Source organism: Eubalaena glacialis, chromosome 8, assembly GCF_028564815.1.
Source record: "Eubalaena glacialis isolate mEubGla1 chromosome 8, mEubGla1.1.hap2.+ XY, whole genome shotgun sequence".
Classification (NCBI taxonomy): Eukaryota; Metazoa; Chordata; class Mammalia; order Artiodactyla; family Balaenidae; genus Eubalaena; species Eubalaena glacialis.
In genome coordinates, this window is record NC_083723.1 from 87388685 (window position 1) to 87412544 (window position 23860).

The 23860-nt window shown below is 40.2% G+C and overlaps 1 protein-coding gene across 3 annotated transcripts in view; it reads right to left on the reverse strand.

The window, feature by feature from the left end:
- The window catches only part of ELMO1 (engulfment and cell motility 1), a 560600-nt gene that overhangs the window by 167006 nt on the left and 369734 nt on the right, over positions 1–23860 (reverse strand). For all 3 annotated transcript variants that reach the window (XM_061198670.1, XM_061198671.1, XM_061198669.1), the window contains one exon: positions 15496–15632. In XM_061198670.1, the coding sequence (XP_061054653.1) occupies positions 15496–15632 (137 nt within the window). The remainder of the gene's footprint in view (positions 1–15495; positions 15633–23860) is intronic.

Genomic DNA, 23860 nt, shown 5'->3' on the forward strand with positions numbered 1-23860 from the left:
GATGGCATGGGCAGACCAGCATCTGGTGTTGAACCATGCAGGTGAGTGCTTTAGCTCCTGTTTGGGAAAAAGAAGGTGGATAGTCTTGACCCATCATTCACCACTGTTCACATTAAAAGCATGATTTTGAAAAACCTGCATAGGCATACAATTAGTGTAAATGAGAAGTTGAATTATGTACGTTTAAATAATTAAGCATATATTTTAACTCCCGACCCCCAAGATCTGGTATTTTTGCAGGGGATATTTGGAAGTCTCACTTGGGATCTTCTAACTTATCCCACCTCTTGTATTGGAGTCCTAGCAAATGGCTTCTGACACTACCATCTCATTCTGAGTCCTCAGTTTATCTAGGGCCCCTCTTGCCCTCCATCCCCCACCTCACCTCAACATTTGGTACCCTCAGTTGGCAAGAGGAGCACCTATATGACACGACCTTATGTACTTCTTTTCTACCTTTGGAAGCACATCCCTCTGTAGGAGTGTGTTCTCAACTCCCTTTGAACATAATTTACTTTGCAATTACAAGATAAATATTTTCTTTTAAATCAAAAAGGACTCAGAATTTTTTGAGAGATTCCCATCTAATGGTACTATTCTTAGCTTTCCAACTCTGTTTCCCATCTGCCCTTTAATTTAAAATGCCTAAATCTCATTATGCCTAACTTAAAATGTAGGTAATTTCCTTCTAATTGGACATATACTACTAATAAAATGGTTTCTGTGTCACTATCAAATCCCTCACATAATCCACCATGGAGTATGGAATTCAGGTCATAGGAACCAGTTAGCAGTGCATACAGCGCCCCAAAGTGTAGTTAATAAAAGAGAAAAGAAGTTTCAAAAGTCATTGAATAGAGTTATAGAAAGCAGTTAACTTAAAGAGTTGTCATTATTTTCATGTTCAGGGATGGTTGAACAGTTGAACCAAGGGACTGAAGTACATGGGGGTGTAATGTAGAGCATAGAAAATATTGTCAATAACATTGTTATAACTCTGTATGGTGACAGATGGTAACTAGACTTGTGGTGGTGGTGATTTCAGAACGTATAAAAATATCGAATCACTATGTTGTATACCTGAAACTAACATGACATTGTATGTCAATTATAATTCAATAAAATATATGTATATTAAAAGAAAGGGACTGATGTGTCTTACTGCTGTCCAGCAGAAGAACCTATCGATTCTGTGCTTCTCATAATTGAGAAGTTTAGCACATGTTACACATTCAGAGAAAGGTGCATTGACTCTAGGAAGACTTTGGTAATAAGAAGAGCCCTAAGCCAGACCCTGCACACAAAGGAACCCCCAAGATGTATATTTACTATTGTCAAGCTTGTCCCAAAATTATTCATAAGACTCAATCTCGGTAAATGTCATTTTTTATAAATGCTCCAGTTATAGAGAATGTCGAGAAAGCAAAACATGTTGGCAGTGTTCTCAACCAACTAAATCTACCAGTCAACTTTTAAACAGATTTTAAACAGTTTAACTATTTCTTATGGAAATTACAAGAACAGAGTCAACAAAATCTAATTCTTTCTGGATGACTCAGGATCCTCGTATAAAACCGCTTCATAAGGAGGCACACCCAGGGGCTCTTAGTGGCAGGACCCCAGGACAGTCCCTGGAAATGAACCACTTTACGGTCATCCCTGTTTTCTCATAAAAGTTGCACAGACGCTGTGCAGCTGGGACCACTAAGATGGCACTCTGAGATGGACATTCTGTTAAGTTAATCACTAAATCCGAGGGAAAAGCCTGAAAATGTTTTGCCGTCAGCTTTGCCATGAGTATCCTTTTCTTTTTCAGAGGGATTTAGAGTCCTGTGTCACCTGGTGCTTGCTCCAGGCCAGACGGTCCAGGGCCCAGAGCCCGCCTAGCCATGGTAATGTTCCTGCCCCACCTCACAGATGAGGAATATGAAACTGACAGGGCTGAGTCCCTTGCACAAGATTATCCAGCCGGCAGTGCGGGACCTGGGCTCTTGAACGATCAGCGTGCCCCGCCTCTGAGATTCAGCTAAGCTCCCGTATCACCTGCAGTACATCTTTGGGCAGGCTGGGGAGAGCGTCCCTCACCACTACGAACCTGCACAAGAGGACTTCCTCCTCACATAGAAATTTGTCCCCACTGTGGTCAAAATCCCCTTTTGCGGCTAAACTTCAATGGCTCCCCTTACAGAGGTCTGGGGAAATCTATATTTATAGATATTTGGACTAACTACCTTGAGAAATCAAAGCAGCTCAATTATACTGCACAACCAAGTGCAAATTACTATTTGTCTGTTGAGATCAGCACCTCCCATTTGTATGTGGCAATTTACAAAGCCCACCTTTGAGGGCCTAATTCTCACCGTGATTCAGGGAAATACCATTGCTATTATTATCATTATTGTTATTATTGCTATTCAGCTTACAGATGGGAAGGGACTTGACAGCTAAAGGACATGCTCAAGGTCACACTGCTGGCGAGGGACCATGCTGGGACTGCCAGCAGACTCTCCTGCTTCTCTCAGCCTGGGTTCTTTCCTCTCCACCCTGCATTCTCAATGGGGCAGGGGACAGTGCCCCCAGGGGTGAAAATTGGTTCTTGGAGGAGCAAAATTCTTAGTCTTCTAACGTATAAAGCGCAGATGTACATACATTATATAAACAGATAACGACATATCTGCATAATTAAAATTTCAGGAGGAGGGTGATTAGTGGAAAGATATCTACAAAACCTCCTTAATGGGGCTGTGATGCAAAAGAGTTGGAGAAATACTGCTTCGCACCACAGCAGCCTCCCTGTCTTGGCTAGGACCGTTACTTATAATTAATACATTTCTTCTTAGAAAGTGTAGACACTGGGGTCTGTTTCAAAAGATAACTCTTGAAAACAATAAATTAGTGAAGTCCGTCTCTTTGTTGGTCTTTCCACTGTCTCTAGACTGCATAATTGATATTGATGAGGACATGCCGTGATTTATGTCCAACAGAAACTGGCAAGTTACATGAAAAAGGGTAACACTACCTTCAGTGGATACATTAAACACACTCAAACATACATACACACACACACACACACACACACAAACCACTTGCTACCTCTCCAACGGGAAACATCAAAGGAAAAAAATAAATCAATTCATATAACACATTTGCTTCTAGAGGAGATTCCATTTCCTTCGTGCCAAACCTAAAGATCTTTGTGAAACATAAGAAGCTTTTTGAATAAATACTTGTAAATGGCCTAGACAGCTGAAAAATGGATAACCTCATACGACATGAGGGCCCTTTAAAAGACTTCTCCTCTACTTAAATATTCATGTTTCAATTAAAACGTACACCTACTTTATTAACCACACCAGGCCCGGGTTCAGATCAATAACAGCAGCACTAGATGGAATTCTAATGAAGAGAAACAACGCCGAGTCCTCCCCAGCTTCCCCTGGGCACAGATGCACAAAGCCTCCTTTCACAACTTGCTCCAAGATATTTTACAGTCACCTGCCTCATGCAAATGAAGAGCTTCATGTTTATTCATGGTGAGAGTTACAGACCACCTTTCATTCCCTAGGCCAGCTCAGCTAACAGAGCGCCCTCTGCACCACTGCACGGTTGAGCTGGCCTCGGAAGGGGACTTCTGAATATCTAATTGTCCCCTGAAAAGCATGCATAGAAAGTCAGTAAGCTGGAGGCAGTTTGGGGAGCAAACATATTTCCCTTTTTCATTCATGCGATCCTTGCCTTTGAGCTTTCAAACAATCCCTTTTCTATACCACACCATAATCCATTAGATGTGACGAGTTAGAGGTTATTTTCCATGGATAACCTTCCAGGGGACTTCTCAGGATGTTTCCTCTGTCCTGTGTCCTGCTCTCCGATTCTTCCTACTGAATGGATATTTTCACCCATGGACTCGGAAGAAGCTGGTAGCTTAGCCAGAGGCAGCTGCAGCTTTGTTTGATGGGCCTGGGTTCTCCCCGTGCACAGCCTCTCCTCTTTCAAGGGATGGGTTCTCATCTGCGAGCCTGAGTATAAACTCTATCATGTGTGCTTTGCTTCTTATGCTGCCGGGTAACGTTTCAAAATAGTGCTTTCACTCTAGAGTGACTACATTTTTCAAATCATTAGTTTCTTCCGTTCCGGTAATTTGAAAGCATGGCAAAGTCATTTGATCTTGGTTTTTAATGCCCACTCTGATAGTATCTGAGGTAACACTAATGCTATGAGCAAATATTTTGATGGTATCTAGAAGGCTCAGCCATCCCTGGAGAGGTCTGGGCAACTAGATAATTGCTGGAGAGGCCTTAACTCTTGCCAGCCATTAAGTACATGAAAACTGTGGGACCTGCTGATTTTTAGGCTGCTACTCATGGCTTGTCACGTGGAAAACCAAGGTACTTAATAAAGTTGTTTGGAGAAAGACACCGCCAAATTTTAAGCTGAAACCTTATTTCCGCCAAAGTTAAATGAGGTGTTTAATTCAGTTCAGAACTTAATTGGGGGTACAAAGACAGCTTCACTTTTCTTTCTTCCCTTTTTTTTAACATAATGGCCAAAAAATGTCTTCTTGTGAAAAGGGCAATTTACTCATATTGTATAAACAGGATCTATCCTATTACATACAAAAAGAACACTTTACAACTGCATACAATATTTTACTTCCTCAAAGTCTTTTTACATTTATTACTTCAACTTAAGATCACACCACCATAAGAGACAGCGATGGAATACTGGTATCCACTTTTTTTTTTTAAACTTTCAGGCATAGAGCTCCTGAGTAGAAGAATCAGGATTAGAGCCTGAGCCTTGCAGACCAACAGACACAGTACTTCATCAACGCATGCCGTGAGTTGGTGACGTGTTACATGTGTCAACTGATGGTAATTCTACGGACACAATTCACCTTTAGTGATCAAATCTAACTTAGTGAAAATCTTCATCGATAGCATTGGCTCCACCCCAAGGATTTAATTGGCATGTGGTACAGTTGGGCACTGGGACAACAGGGCTTTCAAAAGCCCCTGAGGTGATTCTAATGTATAGGCAGGTTGAGAAACGCTGCTACACACACAGGTACAGATTTTGACGTGTATACCTTATGTGAATTTTTAAAGTGGAGCAGTCAGCCACAAAATCATTAAATGAGATTCCCATACCTGAAATAGCCAAATCACTGGCGTCCTCTTTCCTAAAGCCTGCCCCCGCTCAAAAATAAAGGCTTCGAGAGACCTTCAAGATGGTGGAGGAGTAAGATGCATAGATCACCTTCCTCCAGACAAATACATCAGAAATACACGTACATGTGGAACAACTCCTACAGAACACCTACTGAACGCTGGCAGAAGAACTCAGACTTCCCGAAAGGCAAGAAACTCCCCACGTACCTGGCTGTGTGGCAAACAGGGTCTTGGTGCTCCGGCTGGGTGTCAGGCCTGTGCCTCTGAGGTGGGAGAGCCGAGTTCAGGACATTGGTCCACCAGAGACCTCCCGGCTCCACGTAATATCAAATGGCGAGACCTCTCCCAGAGATTTCCATCTCAACACTAAGACCCAGCTCCACTAAACGACCAGCAAGCTACAGTGCTGGACACCATATGCCAAACAACTAGCAAGCCAGAAACACAACCCCACCCATTAGCAGAGAGGCTGCCTAAAATCATAATAAGGTCACAGATACCCCAAAACACACCACTGGATGTGGTCCTGCCCACCAGAAAGACAAGATCCAGCCTCAACCACCAGAACACAGGCACCAGTCCCCTCCACCAGGAAGCCTACACAACCGACTTAACAAACCTCAGCCACTGGGGACAGACACCAAAAACAACAGGAACTATGAACCTGCAGCCTGCGAAAAGGAGACCCCAAACACAGTAAGTTAAACAAAATGAAAAGATAGAGAAACACACAGCAGATGAAGGAGCAAGGTAAAAACCCACCAGACCAAACAAATGAAGAGGAAATAGGCAGTCTAGAACCTAGACTAACCTAAACCTAGAAAAAGAATTCAGACTAATGATAGTAAAGATGATCCAAAATCTCAGAAATAGAATGGAGAAAATACAAGAAATGTTTAACAAGGACCAAGAAGAACTAAAGAGCAAACAAACAATGATGAATAACATAAGAAATGAAATTAAAAATTCTCTAGAAGGAATCAATAGCAGAATAACAGAGGCAGAAGAATGGATAAGTGACCTGGAAGATAAAATAGTGGAAATAAATACTGCAGAACAGAATAAAGAAAAAAGAATGAAAAGAATTGAGGACAGTCTCAGAGACCTCTGGGACAACATTAAACACACCAACATTCGAATTTTAGGGGGCCCAGAAGAAGAAGAGAAAAAGAAAGGGACTGAGAAAATATTTGAAGAGATTATAGTTGAAAACTTCCCTAATATGGGAAAGGAAATAGTCCATCAAGTCTAGAAAGTGCAGAGAGTCCCATACAGGATAAATCCAAGGAGAAACACACCAAGACACATTAATCAAACTAACAAAAATTAAATACAAACAAAAAATATTAAAAGCAGCAAGGGAAAAACAACAAATAACATACAAGGGAATCTCCATAAAGTTAACAGCTGATCTTTCAGCAGAAACTCTGCAAGCCAGAAGGGTGTGGCAGGACATATTTCAAGTGATGAAAGGGAAAAACCTACAACCAAGATTATTCAGTAAGGATCTCATTCAGATTTGACGAAGAAATTGAAACCTTTACAGACAAGCAAAAGCTAACAGAATTCAGCACCACAAAACCAACTCTACAACAAATGCTAAAGTAACTTCTCTAGGCAGGAAACACAAAAGAAGGAAAAGACCTACAATAACAAACCCAAAACAATTAAGAAAACGGTAATAGGAACACACATATCGATAACTACCTTAAATGTAAATGGATGAAATGCACCAACCAAAAGACATAGACTGGCTGAATGGATACAAAAACAAGACCCATACATATGCTGCCTACAAGAGACACACTTCAGACCTAGGGACACATACAGACTGAAAATGAGGGGATGGAAAAAGATATTCCATGCAAATGGAAATCAAAAGAAAGCTGGAGTAGCAATTCTTATATCAGACCAAATAGACTTTAAAATAAAGACTACTACAAGAGACAAAGGACACTACATAATGATCAAGGGATCAATCCAAGAAGAAGATGTAACAATTGTAAATATTTATGCACCCAACATAGGAGCACCTCAATACATAAGGCAAATGCTAACAGCCATAAAAGGGGAAATCGACAGTAACACAATCATAATAGGGGACTTTAACACCCCGCTTTCACCAATGGACAGATCATCCAAAATGAAAATAAATAAGGAAACACAAGCTTTAAATGACACATTAAACAAGATGGACTTAATTGATATTTATAGGACATTCCATCCAAAAACAGCAGATTACACTTTCTTCTCAAGTGCTCATGGAACTTTCTCCAGGATAGATCATATCTTGGGTCACAAATAGAGTCTTGGTAAATTTAAGAAAATTGAAAGCGTATCAAGTATGTTTTCTGACCACAACACTATGAGACTAGGTATCAATTACAGGAAAAAATCTGTAAAAAATACAAACACATGGAGGCTAAACAATATACTACTTAATAACCAAGAGATCACTGAAGAAATCAAAGAGGAAATCAAAAAATACCTAGAAACAAATGACAATGAAAACATGACAACCCAAAACCTATGAGATGTAGCAAAAGCAGTTCTAAGAGGGAAGTTTATAGCAATACAATCCTACCTCAAGAAACAAGAAACATCTCAAATAAACAACGTAACTTTACACCTAAAGCAAGAAGAACAAAAAACCCCCAAAGTTAGCAGAAGGAAAGAAATCATAAAGATCAGATCAGAAACAAATGAAAAAGAAATTGAAGGAAACAATAGCAAAGATGAGTAAAACTAAAAGCTGGTTCTCTGAGAAGATAAACAAAATTGATAAACCACTAGCTAGACCCATCAAGAAAAAAAGGGAGAAGATTCAAATCAATAGAATTAGAAATGAAAAAGGAGAAGTAACAACTGACACTGCAGAAATACAAAGGATCATGAGAAATTGCTAGAAGAAACCATATGCCAATAAAATGGACAACCTGGAAGAAATGGACAAATTCTTAGAAAAGCACAACCTTCTGAGACTGAACCAGGAAGAAATAGAAAATGTAAACAGACCAACCACAAGCACTGAAATTGAGACTGTGATTAAAAATCTTTCAACAAACAAAAGCCCAGGACCAGATGGCTTCACAGGCAAATTCTCTCAAATATTTAGAGAAGAGCTAACACCTATCCTTCTCAAACTCTTCCAAAATATAGCAGAGGGAGGAACACTCCCCTACTCATTCTACGAGGCCACCATCACCCTGATACCAAAACCAGACAAAGATGTCACACAGAAAGAAAACTACAGGCCAATATCACTGATGAACATAGATGCAAAAATCCTCAACAAATACTAGCAAACAGAATCCAACAGCACATTAAAAGGATCATTCACCATAATTAAGTGGCGTTTATCCCAGGAATGCAAGAATTCTTCAATATATGCAAATCAATCAACGTGATAAACCATATTAACCAATGAAGGAGAAAAACCATATGATCATCTCAATAGATGCAGAAAAAGCTTTCGACAAAATTCAACACCCATTTATGATTAAAACCCTCCACAAAGTAGGCATAGAGGGAACTTACCTCAACATAATAAAGGCCATATATGACAAACCCACAGCCAACATCGTTCTCAATGGTGAAAAACTGAAACCATTTCCTTTAAGATCAGGAACGAGAAGAGGCTGTCCACTCTCACCACTATTGTTCAACATAGTTTTGGAAGTTTTAGCCACAGCAATCAGAGAAGAAAAAGAAATAAAAAGAATCCAAATTGGAAAAGAAGTAAAGCTGTCATTGTTTGCAGATGACATGAAACTATACATAGAGAATCCTAAAGATGCTACCAGAAAACTAAGAGAGCTAATCAATGAATTTGGTAAAGTAGCAGGATACAAAATTAATGCACAGAAATCTCTTGCATTCCTATACACTAATGATGAAAAATCTGAAAGAGAAATTAAGGAAACACTCCCATTTACCACTGCAACAAAAAGAATAAAATACCTAGGAATAAACCTACCTAAGGAGACAAAAGACCTGTATTCAGAAAACTATAAGACACTGATGAAAGATATTAAAGATGATACAAACAGATAGAGAGATATACCATGTTCTTGGATTGGAAGAATCAACATTGTGAAAATGACTCTACTACCCAAAGCAATCTACAGATTCAGTGCAATCCCTATCAAACTACCAATGGCATTTTTCACAGAACTAGAACAAAAAGTTTCACAATTTGTATGGAAAGACAAAACACCCCGAATAGCCAAAGCAATCTTCAGAAAGAAAAACGGAGCTGGAGGAATCAGGCTCCCAGACTTCAGACTATTCTACAAAGCTACAGTAATCAAGACAGTATGGTACTGGCAGAAAAACAGAAATATAGATCAGTGGAACAGGATAGAAAGTCCAGAGATAAACCCACGCACATATGGTCACCTTATCTTTGATAAAGGAGGCAAGAATATATAATGGAGAAAAGACAGCCTCTTTAATAAGTGGTGCTGGGAAAACTGGACAGCTACATGTAAAAAAAATGAAATTAGAACACTCCCTAACACCATACACAAAAATAAACTCAAAGTGGATTAAAGACCTAAATGTAAGGTCAGACACTATACTATAAAACTCTTAGAGGAAAAAAAGAAAAAAAACTCTTAGAGGAAAACACACGCAGAACACTCCATGACATAAATCACAGCAAGATCCTTTTTGACCCACCTCCTAGAGAAAGGGAAATAAAAACAAAAATAAACAAATGGGACCTAATGAAACCTAAAAGCTTTTGCACAGCATAGGAAACCATAAACAAGGTGAAAAGACAACCCTCAGAATGGGAGAAAATATTTGCAAATGAAGCAACTGACAAAGGATTAATCTCCAAAATTTATAAGCAGCTCATGCAGCTCAATAGCAAATAAACAAACAACCCAATCCAAAAATGGGCAGAAGACCTAAATAGACATTTCTCCAAAGAAGGTACACAGATTGCCAACAAACATATGAAAGGATGCTCAACATCACTAATCATTAGAGAAATGCAAATCAAAACTACAATGAGGTATCACCTCACACCAGTCAGAGTGGCCGTCATCAAAAAATCTACAAACAATAAATGCTGGAGAGGGTGTGGAGAAAAGGGAACCCTCTTGCACTGTAGGTGGGAATGTAAATTGATATAGCCACTATGGAGAACAGTATGGAGGTTCCTTAAAAATCTAAATATAGAACTACCATACGACCCAGCAAACCCACTACTGAGCATATACCCTGAGAAAACCATAATTCAAAAAGAGTCATGTACCAAAATGTTCATTGCAGCTCTATTTACAATAGCCAGGACATGGAAACAACCTAAGTGTCCATCGACAGATGAATGGATAAAGAAGATGTGACACATATATACAGTGGAATACTACTCAGCCGTAAAAAGAAACGAAATTGAATTATTTGTAGTGAGTTGGATGGACCTAGAGTCTGTTACAGAGTGAAGTAAGTCAGAAAGAGTAAAACAAATACCGTATGCTAACACATATATATGGAATCTAAAAAAAAAAAATGGTTCTGATGAACCTAGGGGCAGGACAGCAATAAAGCCGCAGTCATAGAGAATGGACTCGAGGACATGGGGAGGGGGAAGGGTAAGCTGGGACGAAGTGAGAGAGTGGCATGGACATATAAACACTACCAAATGTAAAATAGATAGCTAGTGGGAAGCAGCCACATAGCACAGGGAGATCAGCTCAGTGCTTTGTGATCACCTAGAGGGGTGGGATAGGGAGGGTGGGAGGGAGACACAAGAGGGAGGAGATATGGGGATATATGTATATGTATAGCTGATTCATTATGTTATAAAGCCGAAACTAACACACCATTGTAAAGCAATTATACTCCAATAAAGATGTTAAAAATAAATAAATAAAGGCTTCAATGAAATAATTATGGGGCCACTTGGGTGCCAAGGTATCCAGCTCTGGTTTAGCTCTTCCCGTGACAATGAATAATGCATGCTCTGAAATATTGGTAATGAAAGACAAAAACACAGAATACAAACTCAATGGCCTGAATCAATGGATTACTCTGCAGAAACTACTATATTGAGAAACTGTAAGAAAGTACCTTTCAAAGAATAAATATTTTAACCACTCTCTAATTCTACGTCTCTTAAATAAATAAAAAACATCACATCTGCTGTTTCCCAGGTCTGGAGGAGCAGGAAAGACAGCTGCTTTTCCAAACACTCACTTCCAGCAGCAGCATTAACTACCAAGCACTAGGTATCTACCAACTAGTGTCCCCACCAAGGTGGGTTGTAGAAGAGATTCCTGTGTCTGCTGGAATCTGATATTGTTTGTTGGAAAAAATCACAATTTTAGAGAGGGATACTGCTTCTCCAGTAATGAGCTAAAGAAGGCAGATAGCTAAGCCTTTCTTACAGAACCCTGGGTCTCAGGTCAACAATTAAATCCACCATCTATGCTTCCATTCAAAGTGGTGAAAGCCTGAAAAGATGTCCAAGAAAGTTCAAAGAAACTGTGTCTCATGTTGGCCTCTTTTTAGATACTTCTGAATTCCCATTTGGACAATCTTAGGAAACAGGAAAAACGTTAAATCTACCAGTAACACCAAACCCACATTTGTTCCTAAATTCAATCTCTTCTGCTACCAAGTTAATAACAAGAAGAAAAGTGAACTGATTAAAATTTCAGCTTTTCTCTCTTTCCCAATTTATTATCTGGTAAAGCAAAAGGTGGCTGATAGGCAGCAGGAAAAAATCAGAAAAGACATTCTTCACATCGAATTAGAGGAACTCACACAGGGTCCTTTTTTTTTGTTGTTGTTAAGGCCAAAGAGACAAAAAAGAGAAATAAAAGAAAAAGGACATAATTATATCTGAATTTGAGCAACCACTAGCAGAACTCTGCAACAGGTATTATGCTAGTCTACCAGCCAAAAGAACAACAACAAAAAAGCTCATCTGTCCATGTTTCATTCATTTAAATTGATACCCACAGCTACAAATCTAATGCACTTACAACTTAAATACACATTATGGTAAGCGGAATAATGGCTCCCCATTGATGTCCATATTCTAATCCCCATAATCTGTGAATATATTTCCTTTTATGGCAAAAGGGAATTTAGGTTGCAGGTGAAATTGAGGTTGCTAATCAACTGACCTTAAAATAGGAAAGATTACCCTGGATTATCCAGGTGGTCCAATGTAATCACAGGGGTCCTTACAAGTGAAAGATGGAAGCAGAAGAGGGATCAGAGTGATAAGTGACGTGGAAACGACTGAACCTGCAGTTGCTGGTTTTGAAGATGGACAAAGAGGGCCATTGAGACAAGGAATGCAGGCAGTTTCCAGAACCTGGAACAGACAATGAAATGAATTCTCCCCAAGAGCCTCCAGAAAGGAACATAGCTCTGCTGACACCTTGATTTTAGCCCTGGGAGACCCATTTTTGGCTTCTGAATTATGGAACTGTAAGATAATAAATTTGTATTGTTCACGCCACTAAGTTTGTGGCAATATGTTCCAGCAGTATTAGGAAAGTAATAATACACGTGATAAAAAGTATATCACTGATAAACTTTTCTGGTTACAAAAGTAAGGCATGCATAGTATTAGAAAGAGAAAAGCAGACATAGTTTATGTAGAACATTGAAATGCCTTGTCATACCCATCCCTGATCCTCCTCTGATATCCATTCTTAACCAATGAATGGACATGTGGAGTGGGACCCTCTGCCTCTCAGGCCTCCAGCTCCCTGCCCACGGCCATAAACTACCATCCCTACTTGGCAGCAGCTGTGTAACATCACAGCTAGTTTACAATTGTCCAATGCAAAAAGATGGCACTAGGGCCACAGTAAGAAACTGTACTGGAACCTGGCTCTTAGATCTTGCTGCAGGAAGTTTTTGCAGCCATATAAGTTAATTACAAAAAGGTTTCAGCATGACCCTTTGGGGGGTCTTGCCATCACCTAGCGGGACCTCACCCTGCGCAATGAGAATATCATCTCCACCAACCCGAGCACACAGCCACCATGAATAACACGGACCTGAGAGCCATGCTCGCCTCCTCCCTGAAGCCCCTCTCAGCAACTCCAGACTGAGGCCTCTGGTTTCCTTTGCTAACCGTGTATGTATTCTTGGGGCTTCATGTCCTAAACTTGTAAGTTCTACAGAAATTAAGTGTCTAAGCACTCATTCCCTTGAGCCATTCCTTTGCAGGAATTTGGTAACGTTTTCTATATACCTTATCTGTGCATAGATCAACAGCAATAATATTTGATTTTATCATTTACAGAAATGCAGATTTCTGTAATTCTGGAGAAGCGGGATGAATGAAATGCCCTCAGCAGGTGGATAGCTCAGTGCCAGAACACATGAGAGTCAGTGAAGTCTCCTTCTCTTGCAGGAATAAGTGTCCCAGGACACAAGAGCTGAGGACTGGATGGCTTTCAGAAACAGTACAGTACAGGAAGAGTTGAACTGATCCAGAAGCAACGTGGCCATAGCAATTTCAGAGACTACTGATTTAACTTTCCCCTTTTTTTTTGGCCTGATTGAACAAAGGTCTCTGTGCTCCTTCTTCCCTCTCTCCCAAGGATAATTGCACCTGAACTGCAAAGTCCCTCATAATCAAGGGAAGTACACTTAGGAGGCTGCAGTTAACAATCATAAGGGAATTAATGGGCTTCTTTCCTCCACCTCCCCTCCTGAATCATGTCTGTCCTTGGCTATAGTTGCTCAGACACTTGCAGCTCTAGCATGCAATTTACAGATCGGTGTTTTCCACAGAGGGGAGTCCTGGGGCCTATTTCAATGAGTTAAATAGATGGCCCAGACAAATATATAAAAGGACTGAAGGTCACTTAGGCCAGTACACAGAGTAAAAAACAATCAAAAAATGTTGTAAAAGTGATTATAACCACAATGAACAGCAATAGAATAAACATGAAGATGTAAAATAGGGCATCAAAATCACAAATTGTAGGGGAGGGGAGTAAAAAATGTAGATCTTTTACAATGTGTTTGAACTTACACGACTGAACTTACCAGCCTAAAGCAAGTCGATACAGTTATGGTACTAGAAAACCATGGTAACCACAAATCAAAAACATGCAACAGATTCACAAAAACGGAAAAGAAAGGAACTGAATAGATGGCTCAGGATGACTGGGGTGGAATGGTGTTCTCTGCTACAACTGCAGGTAAGATCATTATACTGATGGAGACTGTCAGGTTCTAACCTTGGGGAAGGCTTGGGGAAGAGTGTCCTCTTCCCAGTTTTCTTTCTTTTTAACCAATATTGGTTCAAGATGCCATGGACCAGAAATATGGTGGAAAAGAAGGACCAGACATAAGTTCAGAAAAAAGAGGACTGGGAGGCAAAGACCAACAAGAACATCAAATGACGCTGGAATTCAGATATCATGTTATGCCCCAAGCACAAACCCATGAAGGCCCCACGGGATGACTGTGAGACCAGACACTTAGACTCTTAGAAACAGTTATGTCCCCAGTACCAGGTCAGCAGGCATGGGTGATGGGGCCAACCAAACCCAGAGTCACATATGGTAGCAAACCAGAATGATTAAAGACCTAAGCATACCTGTCCCAACCATCAGTTATTACTAGCCATGTCATGATTGCTAACAAGGCTTTGCTCTAAGGATAAAGATTTTGTTTATCTTGAAAAGTGTACACGATGCTTCCGCTTCCTTTAAGTTGGTCAGCACTCTTCTCTCCACCCAACATTCACTCACAAACAGAAATGTGAAATTCACACTCTTCAAAAAAACCAAATGCTTTCTGTAAACCAAGACATGTTCCATATAAACTTATTCAACTCCCTGAAAGAGGTCTTGCATTTTAATACTCGTTGTGACAGAGCAAAGGGCAGTTATCTCAACACAGCCATAACTCACAAAGAAACCAAGTGACCAGAGCAGCCTTCCTCATCTCATTCTCTCCCTGGCAGCCATCTGCACAGGTGGAGTGGAGGCATTTTCCCCACTAGATCTCTAATAACAAGGCATCCCGGACCAAGGCCTTTAAAGGAAAAAGTTCATCTTATCAATATTTCTCAAGAAAGGGTCTCTGCTGGTGGCCCCTGCTTAGTAAGCCAAAGGGAACAAAGCTGCTCCAAGCTTATCCCTAGAGAGACAAGAGCATCGCTGACACACAGCTTCCTGTCTGTACAGGTATGCCTTTCTTTCTCCATCCTTAACGTCACCTCAAACCACAGTCGTCCTCATTCTCCTCCCACACCCAGCGAAGGGACCATGCAAAGGTGGGTGGGCCTCCACCAGGGACACAGGGAGCTTCTGTCTCTGCTTCAGATTCTCCTTACCTTGTTGAAGTCTTCAGAGGTTGCCCTCATTTCCTTCCATGTCTTGTTCAGGAGCTGGATACAGATGCAGAAAAACTCCTCGAAGGATCTGTCGTGGGTGAAGAACATCGGGTGGAAATCGTTGCAGGTCTCACTAGCTGGAGGAAAGAGGAGGGAAAGAAGGGAGGAAGTCTGAGAAGGGAAATGAGAGGATACAGACACATGCTCCAAAGGGAGATGACGAGAGGCATATTTGGCTCAAGCCACAGTGGGAAAAAAGGCATTTTGAAAAGGCAACCAAAGGGTAGTCACCGTGAAACTTCACAGTTTAAGGTCAGATGGTCAGACCTACCCTTAGGCACATATTTTGACTGCAGGAAGTGAGCTCCTAACTCACTCCATGATATGATCCTTATGGCTTTGGTCCAGGAACCCTGGTGTTGAATATGGGCTCTGCATCTGCCTTCTTGACCTTATAAAGGTTATTCAAACTGCCCTGTCAGTCACAGCTCTTCCATCACCCTTAATTTCCTACTTCTCAATAGAATAACTGGCAGAAGATAAGTTTTCCCAAATACACAATTAATTGCAATTTTGAAAATAGCATCCTTATTTCTCCAGGGGGCTCTTTTTCCTCTTATGGCATTAAGTAGGGGATATTTGAGATCATTAACCTCAGACACCATTAACCATTTGTTTTACATTCTCAGACACAGATGGCTGGAGGTCAAAGCAACCCAAGTGGCTTTGAAGGCTGCAACTGGTTCAGTCCTGGACCAAACCCTGAAGTCAGTCAGACTGCCTTCAAGGCACCCCATTACAAAGCTTCCTTTGTAATGGTCAGACCCAGTGCTCTGAGTTCTAGGTACGGCCACCTCTCTCCTCCTTCCCAGACCAGTACACCAGCCCCTTCCTTCTCAGCTCTCTGTCAAGCTGACATTTTTATAGCCCTTTTACGTACATTCATTTGATCTTTAGAACGCGTCTTACTGTTCATGTCTTAAGGGATGAGGACACTGGAGCCCAAGGAAGCAGGCTTTGTGACCCCCCCAAAACAAGATTCTAAATTTTTTTTCTTTAAATATAAGCTGTTACTTACAGTGAAAGAATTCTGATTTTAATTGGAATCTATTTAAAGACCAATTCGTCTTCAAGACCCCAAATGATAGAATTTTAAGCTCTGGAAGCCCCGGAGAGGAGGATGGAGTGGGGCGGGAGTAGGGTTTACAGCAGAGAACTTCTGTACTTGGGGAAGACCCTGCTGCCCACCGTGTAGTTGAACATGAATTCTACTTAGAGAGGATCCTCGGGTGAAGGCCCCTGGTGAGTGAACCCTGATCAAACCTATGAGGACATGCTCTGCTTTGGTAGGGACACACTTATACACAATCCTCTTCTATCTTCACACTTTATCATAGTAAATGCTGTTTTCTTTCAGAGAAGGTAAGGGCATAGGTTAGCAGCAGCTTGCAGTCATGCAGAAAAGGTTTGGGTCTGAGGGCAGAAGGTTTGAGTTCAAGTCCAGCCCATGGTAATGAGAAGCTAGTCACTTCACCTTTCTAAGCCTTGATTTTCTAAGCTAAAAAATGTAAATGAAACCTCCTTTGCCTTCCCCATAGGCTATGGAGAGGCTCAAATGAGACGATTCACAGGAAAGTGCTTTGAAAGGATGAAAGTTGGAACAAGGCGGTGGTGATAACAATGAATGTCGTGCCAGCATATTGTTTCCAGGAACATAGGCTGTTTTTTGATTCCTCCAATTCTTAGTCAAGCCTGTTACATCTCAGAAATTAGAGGCAAGAACATATAAGTCATCCCACTCCAGCTCATTACCAGTAGAGATGGCAAAAGTGAAGTTCTGACCTGATACACAAAGCTATTTAAGGAACTTGAAAAGTAAACACAGGATTATGTGTTTGCTGCCCTAGGCAATGAGCTGTCACTTTCATAAGCATTGAAGCAATAAAATTTACCAGTCTACAGAAGCACTTTAAACCACTATCGCCATACAAAACCTCATTATTAATCACATTATGGCAGTATCTTTTTGGGGGCTAGTGTGATTATATGTGTACTTTATGCCCTAGTTAAAGTTTTAGGGGACTACTGGAGCTGAGCTAGCCAAACAAAACTGAGACCAACAAGCCCGTCTCTTGTTTGGGTAAAGAGGGAGGGAAACAACATCGTTAATAATAGGGATGGGGGGGAACAGAAGATTGTATATAACTCACCAAGGGCTCTACAGACGTTATCTTCACAGCAACCCAGGAGGTAGGCATGATGCTTAACCTCATTGTATATGTAAGAAAGGTGAAACTTGGAGAAATTAAGCCTTCCATCGTGAGCCTTTTTTTAGGTGGCTCCAAACAAGCATTGGAAACCCACAGTTCAGTTGACACAGCAGCAGCTTCCTGCCTTAGTTGATATCAAGAGCTCAGGGCATTTCCTTGTGATTGCTACTTTGAAAGTTAATTTCTCCACCCACACTCCTAGATCTCCTTGGATTCCTCCTTCAACAGAAACCAGCATCCTGACCTGCAGTCCAGTGGGGCTCACAATAAGTGCACAGCCAGCACCTGTTGAGGGACAACACCTGGCCATGTGACAGTACCAACAATGGCCATGCCACTGTCACCAGCCACATGCCAGGCACCATTACTGTTACTTATTACATCAAGCCCCTAGGAAGATAACATCAATTTCTTTTTATAAAATTAGAAATAGGAGAGTTAGAAAATTGTCCAAGGTCACATGGCTTTCAAGTGGCAGAGCTGGGATTCAAACTCAGGTCGACTTGGCTCCAAAGCCCATCACTGTTGCAGTGACAGGACCAGGAATCACACCCAACATTCTACACCAGAGCCAGTGTTTTCAACCTCCACATGAGGATGGCTTTGCCATCATCCGAAGATTCTTTGAGACTCATCCCTTGGGATGAGGAATGGGCAAACAGCAAATCAAAACAATTTGTTCCTTGACATGTTACAAAAGAAACAATGAAAAGACTGATATGTTTTGGGATTTTACATCCTTAAAAGGATGTTCCTGTATTAGAGGCAAGGAAAAAGTATTAATACTTAATAAATAAAAAGCAATAAGTATTAATGTTTTCCTCAAAAACATTCAAATTGCAGATATTCAGGATTGAGGATGATCGAGCAGGAAGGACTGGTCCAGATTATCTGATTTGTTTCCCTCTCTTATTTTGCAGGTAAGAGTAGTGAGAAAGGCAAAATGGCTCGCCCAAGAGTTCATGATGGTGGAAAGGGGGCAAAGATGCTGGGAGCCAGGCTGCTGCGGTTCAAATCCTGGTTCTTTTGCCTACTGCTGAGTCACCTGGGCAAGTCATTTCATCTGTCAGTGTCTCAGTGTTCTCATCTGTAAACTGGGGGCAACAGTGGTATAAACTTCATCAGGTGGCTGTGGGGATTAAAAGGGAACAGTGCCTACAGGGAGTAAGCTCAGTGCAAGTGTGAGCCAACAGGATTATGATGCTTCTCATCATATAGCAAGTGGACCCTGGCCCAGGCCATCCCAGTGATAAACGTGAGCTTGTATCAGCTCACAGGGATGGCCTGACTCTCATGAACAGGGTCCTTAATTCAGAGGTTTAAACAAACAGATAAAAACAGAGAGGGGGAGGTTTACTACTGCTTTTTAAGGAAGATAAAAACACTTTTTGAGGAAAAAAACTGTTGAATTTGTAGGCAATGATTTTATACATGAAATTTAAAGAGAAGTTTTCAATGGGACAAAAATAGCAAGACTTTTTCAAAACCAACTTTTTTTAAGCACACTATTTTTAACACGAGATTCTCTTTTATAAAAAAAGAATCAACTTACTGGTCTTTTAAGGCTGGAATATTAAGGTATTTTCAGGGCTGAGGGTAAAATGGGTTCTTATTAATTTACTGACATCTAATTCACTTATAAATAGGCCAACTTTGAAAGCTTCTATAATCCACAAACCTTTGTTTTAAAAATAAAAAATAAGAATGCTATACACTTATGTAGCATTTAGCCTTTCAAAGTAGATTTGTGGGCTTCCCTGGTGGCGCAGTGGTTGAGAATCTGCCTGCCAATGAAGGGGACACGGGTTCGAGCCCTGGTCTGGGAAGATCCCACATACCGCGGAGCAACTAAGCCCGTGCGCCACAACTACTGAGCCTGCGCGCCTGGAGCTTGTGCTCCGCAACGGGAGAGGCCGCAACAGTGAGAGGCCCGCACACCGTGATGAAGAGTGGCCCCCGCTTGCCGCAACTGGAGAAAGCCCTCGCACAGAAACGAAGACCCAACACAGCCAAAAATAAATAAATAAATAAATTTTAAAAAAAAAAGTAGATTTGTTCCCATTTTTCATTGGATAATGTGAAGTGAGGCACGTATCATCATTGGAGGCTCAAAGAACAAGGGCTACTGCAGTGCAGCAAGTAAACAATGAAAGGTGCATACAAAGAAAGGGTTCTAGTGCTGCCTTGTGACCTTAGAAGGTCACCTCAGCTCCAGGGCTCCAAGTTTCTTACCTGTAAATGGGCTGGTAAGGTTCCTGCCAAGTCTAAGATTCTAAGACATTACACACACGCACATACAAACAAACACACACACCACGTAATGTATTTTTAAGTCCCTAATATCCATCAATAATTATAGAACTTGGAGATTACACCTGCATTTAACCTTATGTCCTAAAGTATTATTTCCTTGAATGACAGGATGGCTACACATTTCAGTTAGGGTGTTAGGGCATCAAAGTGGCATTTGATATGCTTAGAAAATGTTTGATGAGCTAGTAGTTACTCTTCCTTTCATAAGAAAATTGTTATTTGTTTTCAGCCCCTTTCAATCTATTAATATCACCTAATGCAGACCATTACATAAGAAAATTACATGACTAAAGATAGAATGACAAGATGACACAGGCAAATGCATGTAATTTCTGCACTTTCACGGGAATTTTCTTAGACAAGTATAATTTTTGACATGCTGAAAAGCTCTGTCCCATGCTTTTGATGACCCTTGTTATACTGAGACTGTGAATCCATTTGCAATTGAATACAGGGACACATGTTTTGGAGGCACTAGGCAAACTTTGAGTATTTTTACCATGAAATAATGAGCTATTTCAACTGCAACAGTCTTTGGAAATGGTGCACTTTGAAAGAGAGATAAGCACTGGCCTTACACAAAGGGCATTTTGTTTTAAAATTCTGAGCTACAGGAAGAAGGGGATAAACCATAAACACAAAAGCATTTAGTACATGAAAACTGCCAGAGCGGTAGTAAAATCTTACTAGGTATCCACAGCGTGGAAACTCAAACTAGAACTCTTTGTGGCTCTAGGGTCAGTCTGGGTAATATACCCATGAATTCTCAGATGCAATGTCTCTTTATACCTTCGCAGAAAAATCTTACCCTTGTGACCTGTGAGTTTCTATTTTTAGAACGGCTATTCTTTGATAGCTTGGTTTTGGAGTTTTGGTGCTGTGTAGGAAGATGCTAAAAGTTCAAAACCTTTTGTAGGTGGGAGAGGTGAAAAGGCAAAGAGAGTGAGGACAAAATGTGCAGTTCCCCCACTGCTGAGCTCCTGCCAGTGTAGAAGCTTCCACCCCTGCTATTTCAGGACAGGGGATCAGAGGCTTGAAAGCTGCTCATCTCTTCCCAGCTCCTGAAACCTGGTTTAACAGAACTCTGGATATTCTTTTCTCTCCTCTCTCATGCCTAAAAATAGTATGAAATCGACACTAAAAAGACACACGGTCTAATCCAATGCTTCATTGTTCACTTTCCTTCTGGGCCTTTTTTTAAGGACATGGAGAGAGAAAAAAATACCGACTAGTGTTAGGACTGAAAATCAGACACTAGCATCAAAAGATAGCCGATTCACCAAGAATGACCTGAGGCCACATCCCAGGCACACAGTTACATGTTAATAAAAGAGCAGGTTCTAGAGCAAGGTCGGCCTGGGTGCAAATCTTGGTGTCACTACGCAATAGCAATGTGACCTTTATCAACTTACCCTTCCTCTGGGCCTCAATTTTTTCATGATAAAAAAAGACAATGCATCTTATCAGATTACTGCTAAGATTAAATCTAAAGTGATACATGATTCACATATTAACTGAGATAAAACAAGCATCAGTAAGTGCTAGTTGTTACCAGTTTTAATAGCAAAATAATTATTATGGTACTTAGGTAAAATGACAAATTTGGATCAATTATACGTGTGGATAGAAAGACATTATAAAACTATAATAATTAAAACAGCTTGATATTGGTCCATGAATGGAAAAACAGAACAATAGAATAGGATAGGGAGTTCAGATACAGTCTTTTTTTTTTTTTAAACATCTTTATTGGAGTATAATTGCTTTACAATAGGTGCTAAGTGTCTGCTTTATAACATAGTGAATCATCTATACATATACATATATCCCCATATCTCCTCCCTCTTGTGTCTCCCTCCCACCCTCCCTATCCCACCCCTCTAAGTGGTCACAAAGCACGGAGCTGATCTCCCTGTGCTATGCGGCTGCTTCCCACTAGGTATCTATTTCACATTTGGTAGTATATATAAGTCCATGCCACTCTCTCACTTTGTCCCAGCTTACCCTTCCCCCTCCCCATGTCCTCAAGTCCATTCTCTATGTCTGCGTCTTTATTGCTGTCCTGCCCCTAGGTTCATCAGAACCATTTTTTTTTTTTTTTTTTTTTTAGATTCCATACACATGTGTTAGCATACGGTATTTGTTTTACTCTTTCTGACTTACTTCACTCTATATGACAGACTCTAGGTCTATCCACCTCACTACAAATAACTCAATTTCATTTCTTTTTATGGCTGAGTAATATTCCATTGTATATATGTGCTGCATCTTCTTTATCCATTCATCTGTTGATGGACACTTAGGTTGCTTCCATGTCCTGGCTATTGTAAATAGAGCTGCAATGAACATTGTGGTACATGACTCTTTTTGAATTATGGTTTTCTCAGGGTATATGCCCAGTTGTGGGATTGTTGGGTTCTATGGTAGTTCTATTTTTAGTTTTTTAAGGAACCTCGATACTGTTCTCCATAGTGGCTATATCAATTTACACTCCCACCAACAGTGCAAGAGGGTTCCCTTTTCTCCACACCCTCTCCAGCACTTATTGTTTGTAGATTTTTTGATGATGGCCAGTCTAACTGGTGTGAGGTGATACCTCATTGTAGTTTTGACTTGCATTTCTCTAATGATTAGTGATGTTGAGCATTCTTTCATGTGTTTGTTGGCAATCTGTATATCTTCTTTGGAGAAATGTCTATTTAGGTCTTCTGCCCATTTTTGGATTGGGTTGTTGTTTTTTTGATATTGAGCTGCATGAGCTGCTTGTAAATTTTGGAGATTAATCCTTTGTCAGTTGCTTCACTTGCAAATTTTTTTTCCCATTCTGAGGGTTGTCTTTTCATCTTGTTTATGGTTTCCTTTGCTGTGCAAAGCTTTTAAGTTTCTCATATATAGTCTTTTACATACAATCACTAGATTTATGAAAAAGGTGACACCACAGTGAAAAGAATTTTCAATAACTTGTGCTGAGCCAATTATATATGCATCTAAAAAATGAATTATGACTCCCTACCTCACACCATCTACAAAAATCAACTCTAAGTAGATTATAGGTCTCAATGTGAAAGAAAAAACAATGAAGTTTCTATAAAATACAGGAGAATACATTCATAACCTAGAGGTGAGCAAAGATTTCTTAAACAGGACCAAAAAAATCATTAACCCTAAGGAAAATGTTGATTGGCTTATATTAAGATCAAGAACCTCTGTTCATCAAAAGATACAAAAAGGATGGCAACTTCAGGGTAGGAGAAAAACGTGCAACATTACCTGGCAAAAAAAACTGGTATCCATAATATATAAACATCCCTATAAATCAATAATAAAAAGAGAGACAATCTAGTAGAAAAATAGGCAAAATGTAAATAGGTACTTCACAAAATAAGATATCTAAGTGTCCAATAAACACATGAAAAGATGCTTGGCTTTTTTAATCACCAGGGAAATACAAATTTAAACTACAATGAGATATTTTCAAACATCACCAGAATGGCTACAATGAAGAGATTAAAAAAAAACAAAAACAAAAAACTAAGTGTGGATAAGAATGTGGAAAAAATGGAATTCTCATAAACTGTTGTTAGGAGTTTAAATTGGTTCAACTACTTTGAAAAGCAGTTTGACAGTATTTAGTCAAGCTAAAATATTCATAGCCAATGACACAGCAATTCTACCCAAAGATATAAACCCAAAAGAAATGCATACACAGGTGCTACATAAGAAAGGTACCTGAATGTTAATAATGGCACTACTTGTTACAGCCAAAATCTTGAAGTAACCAA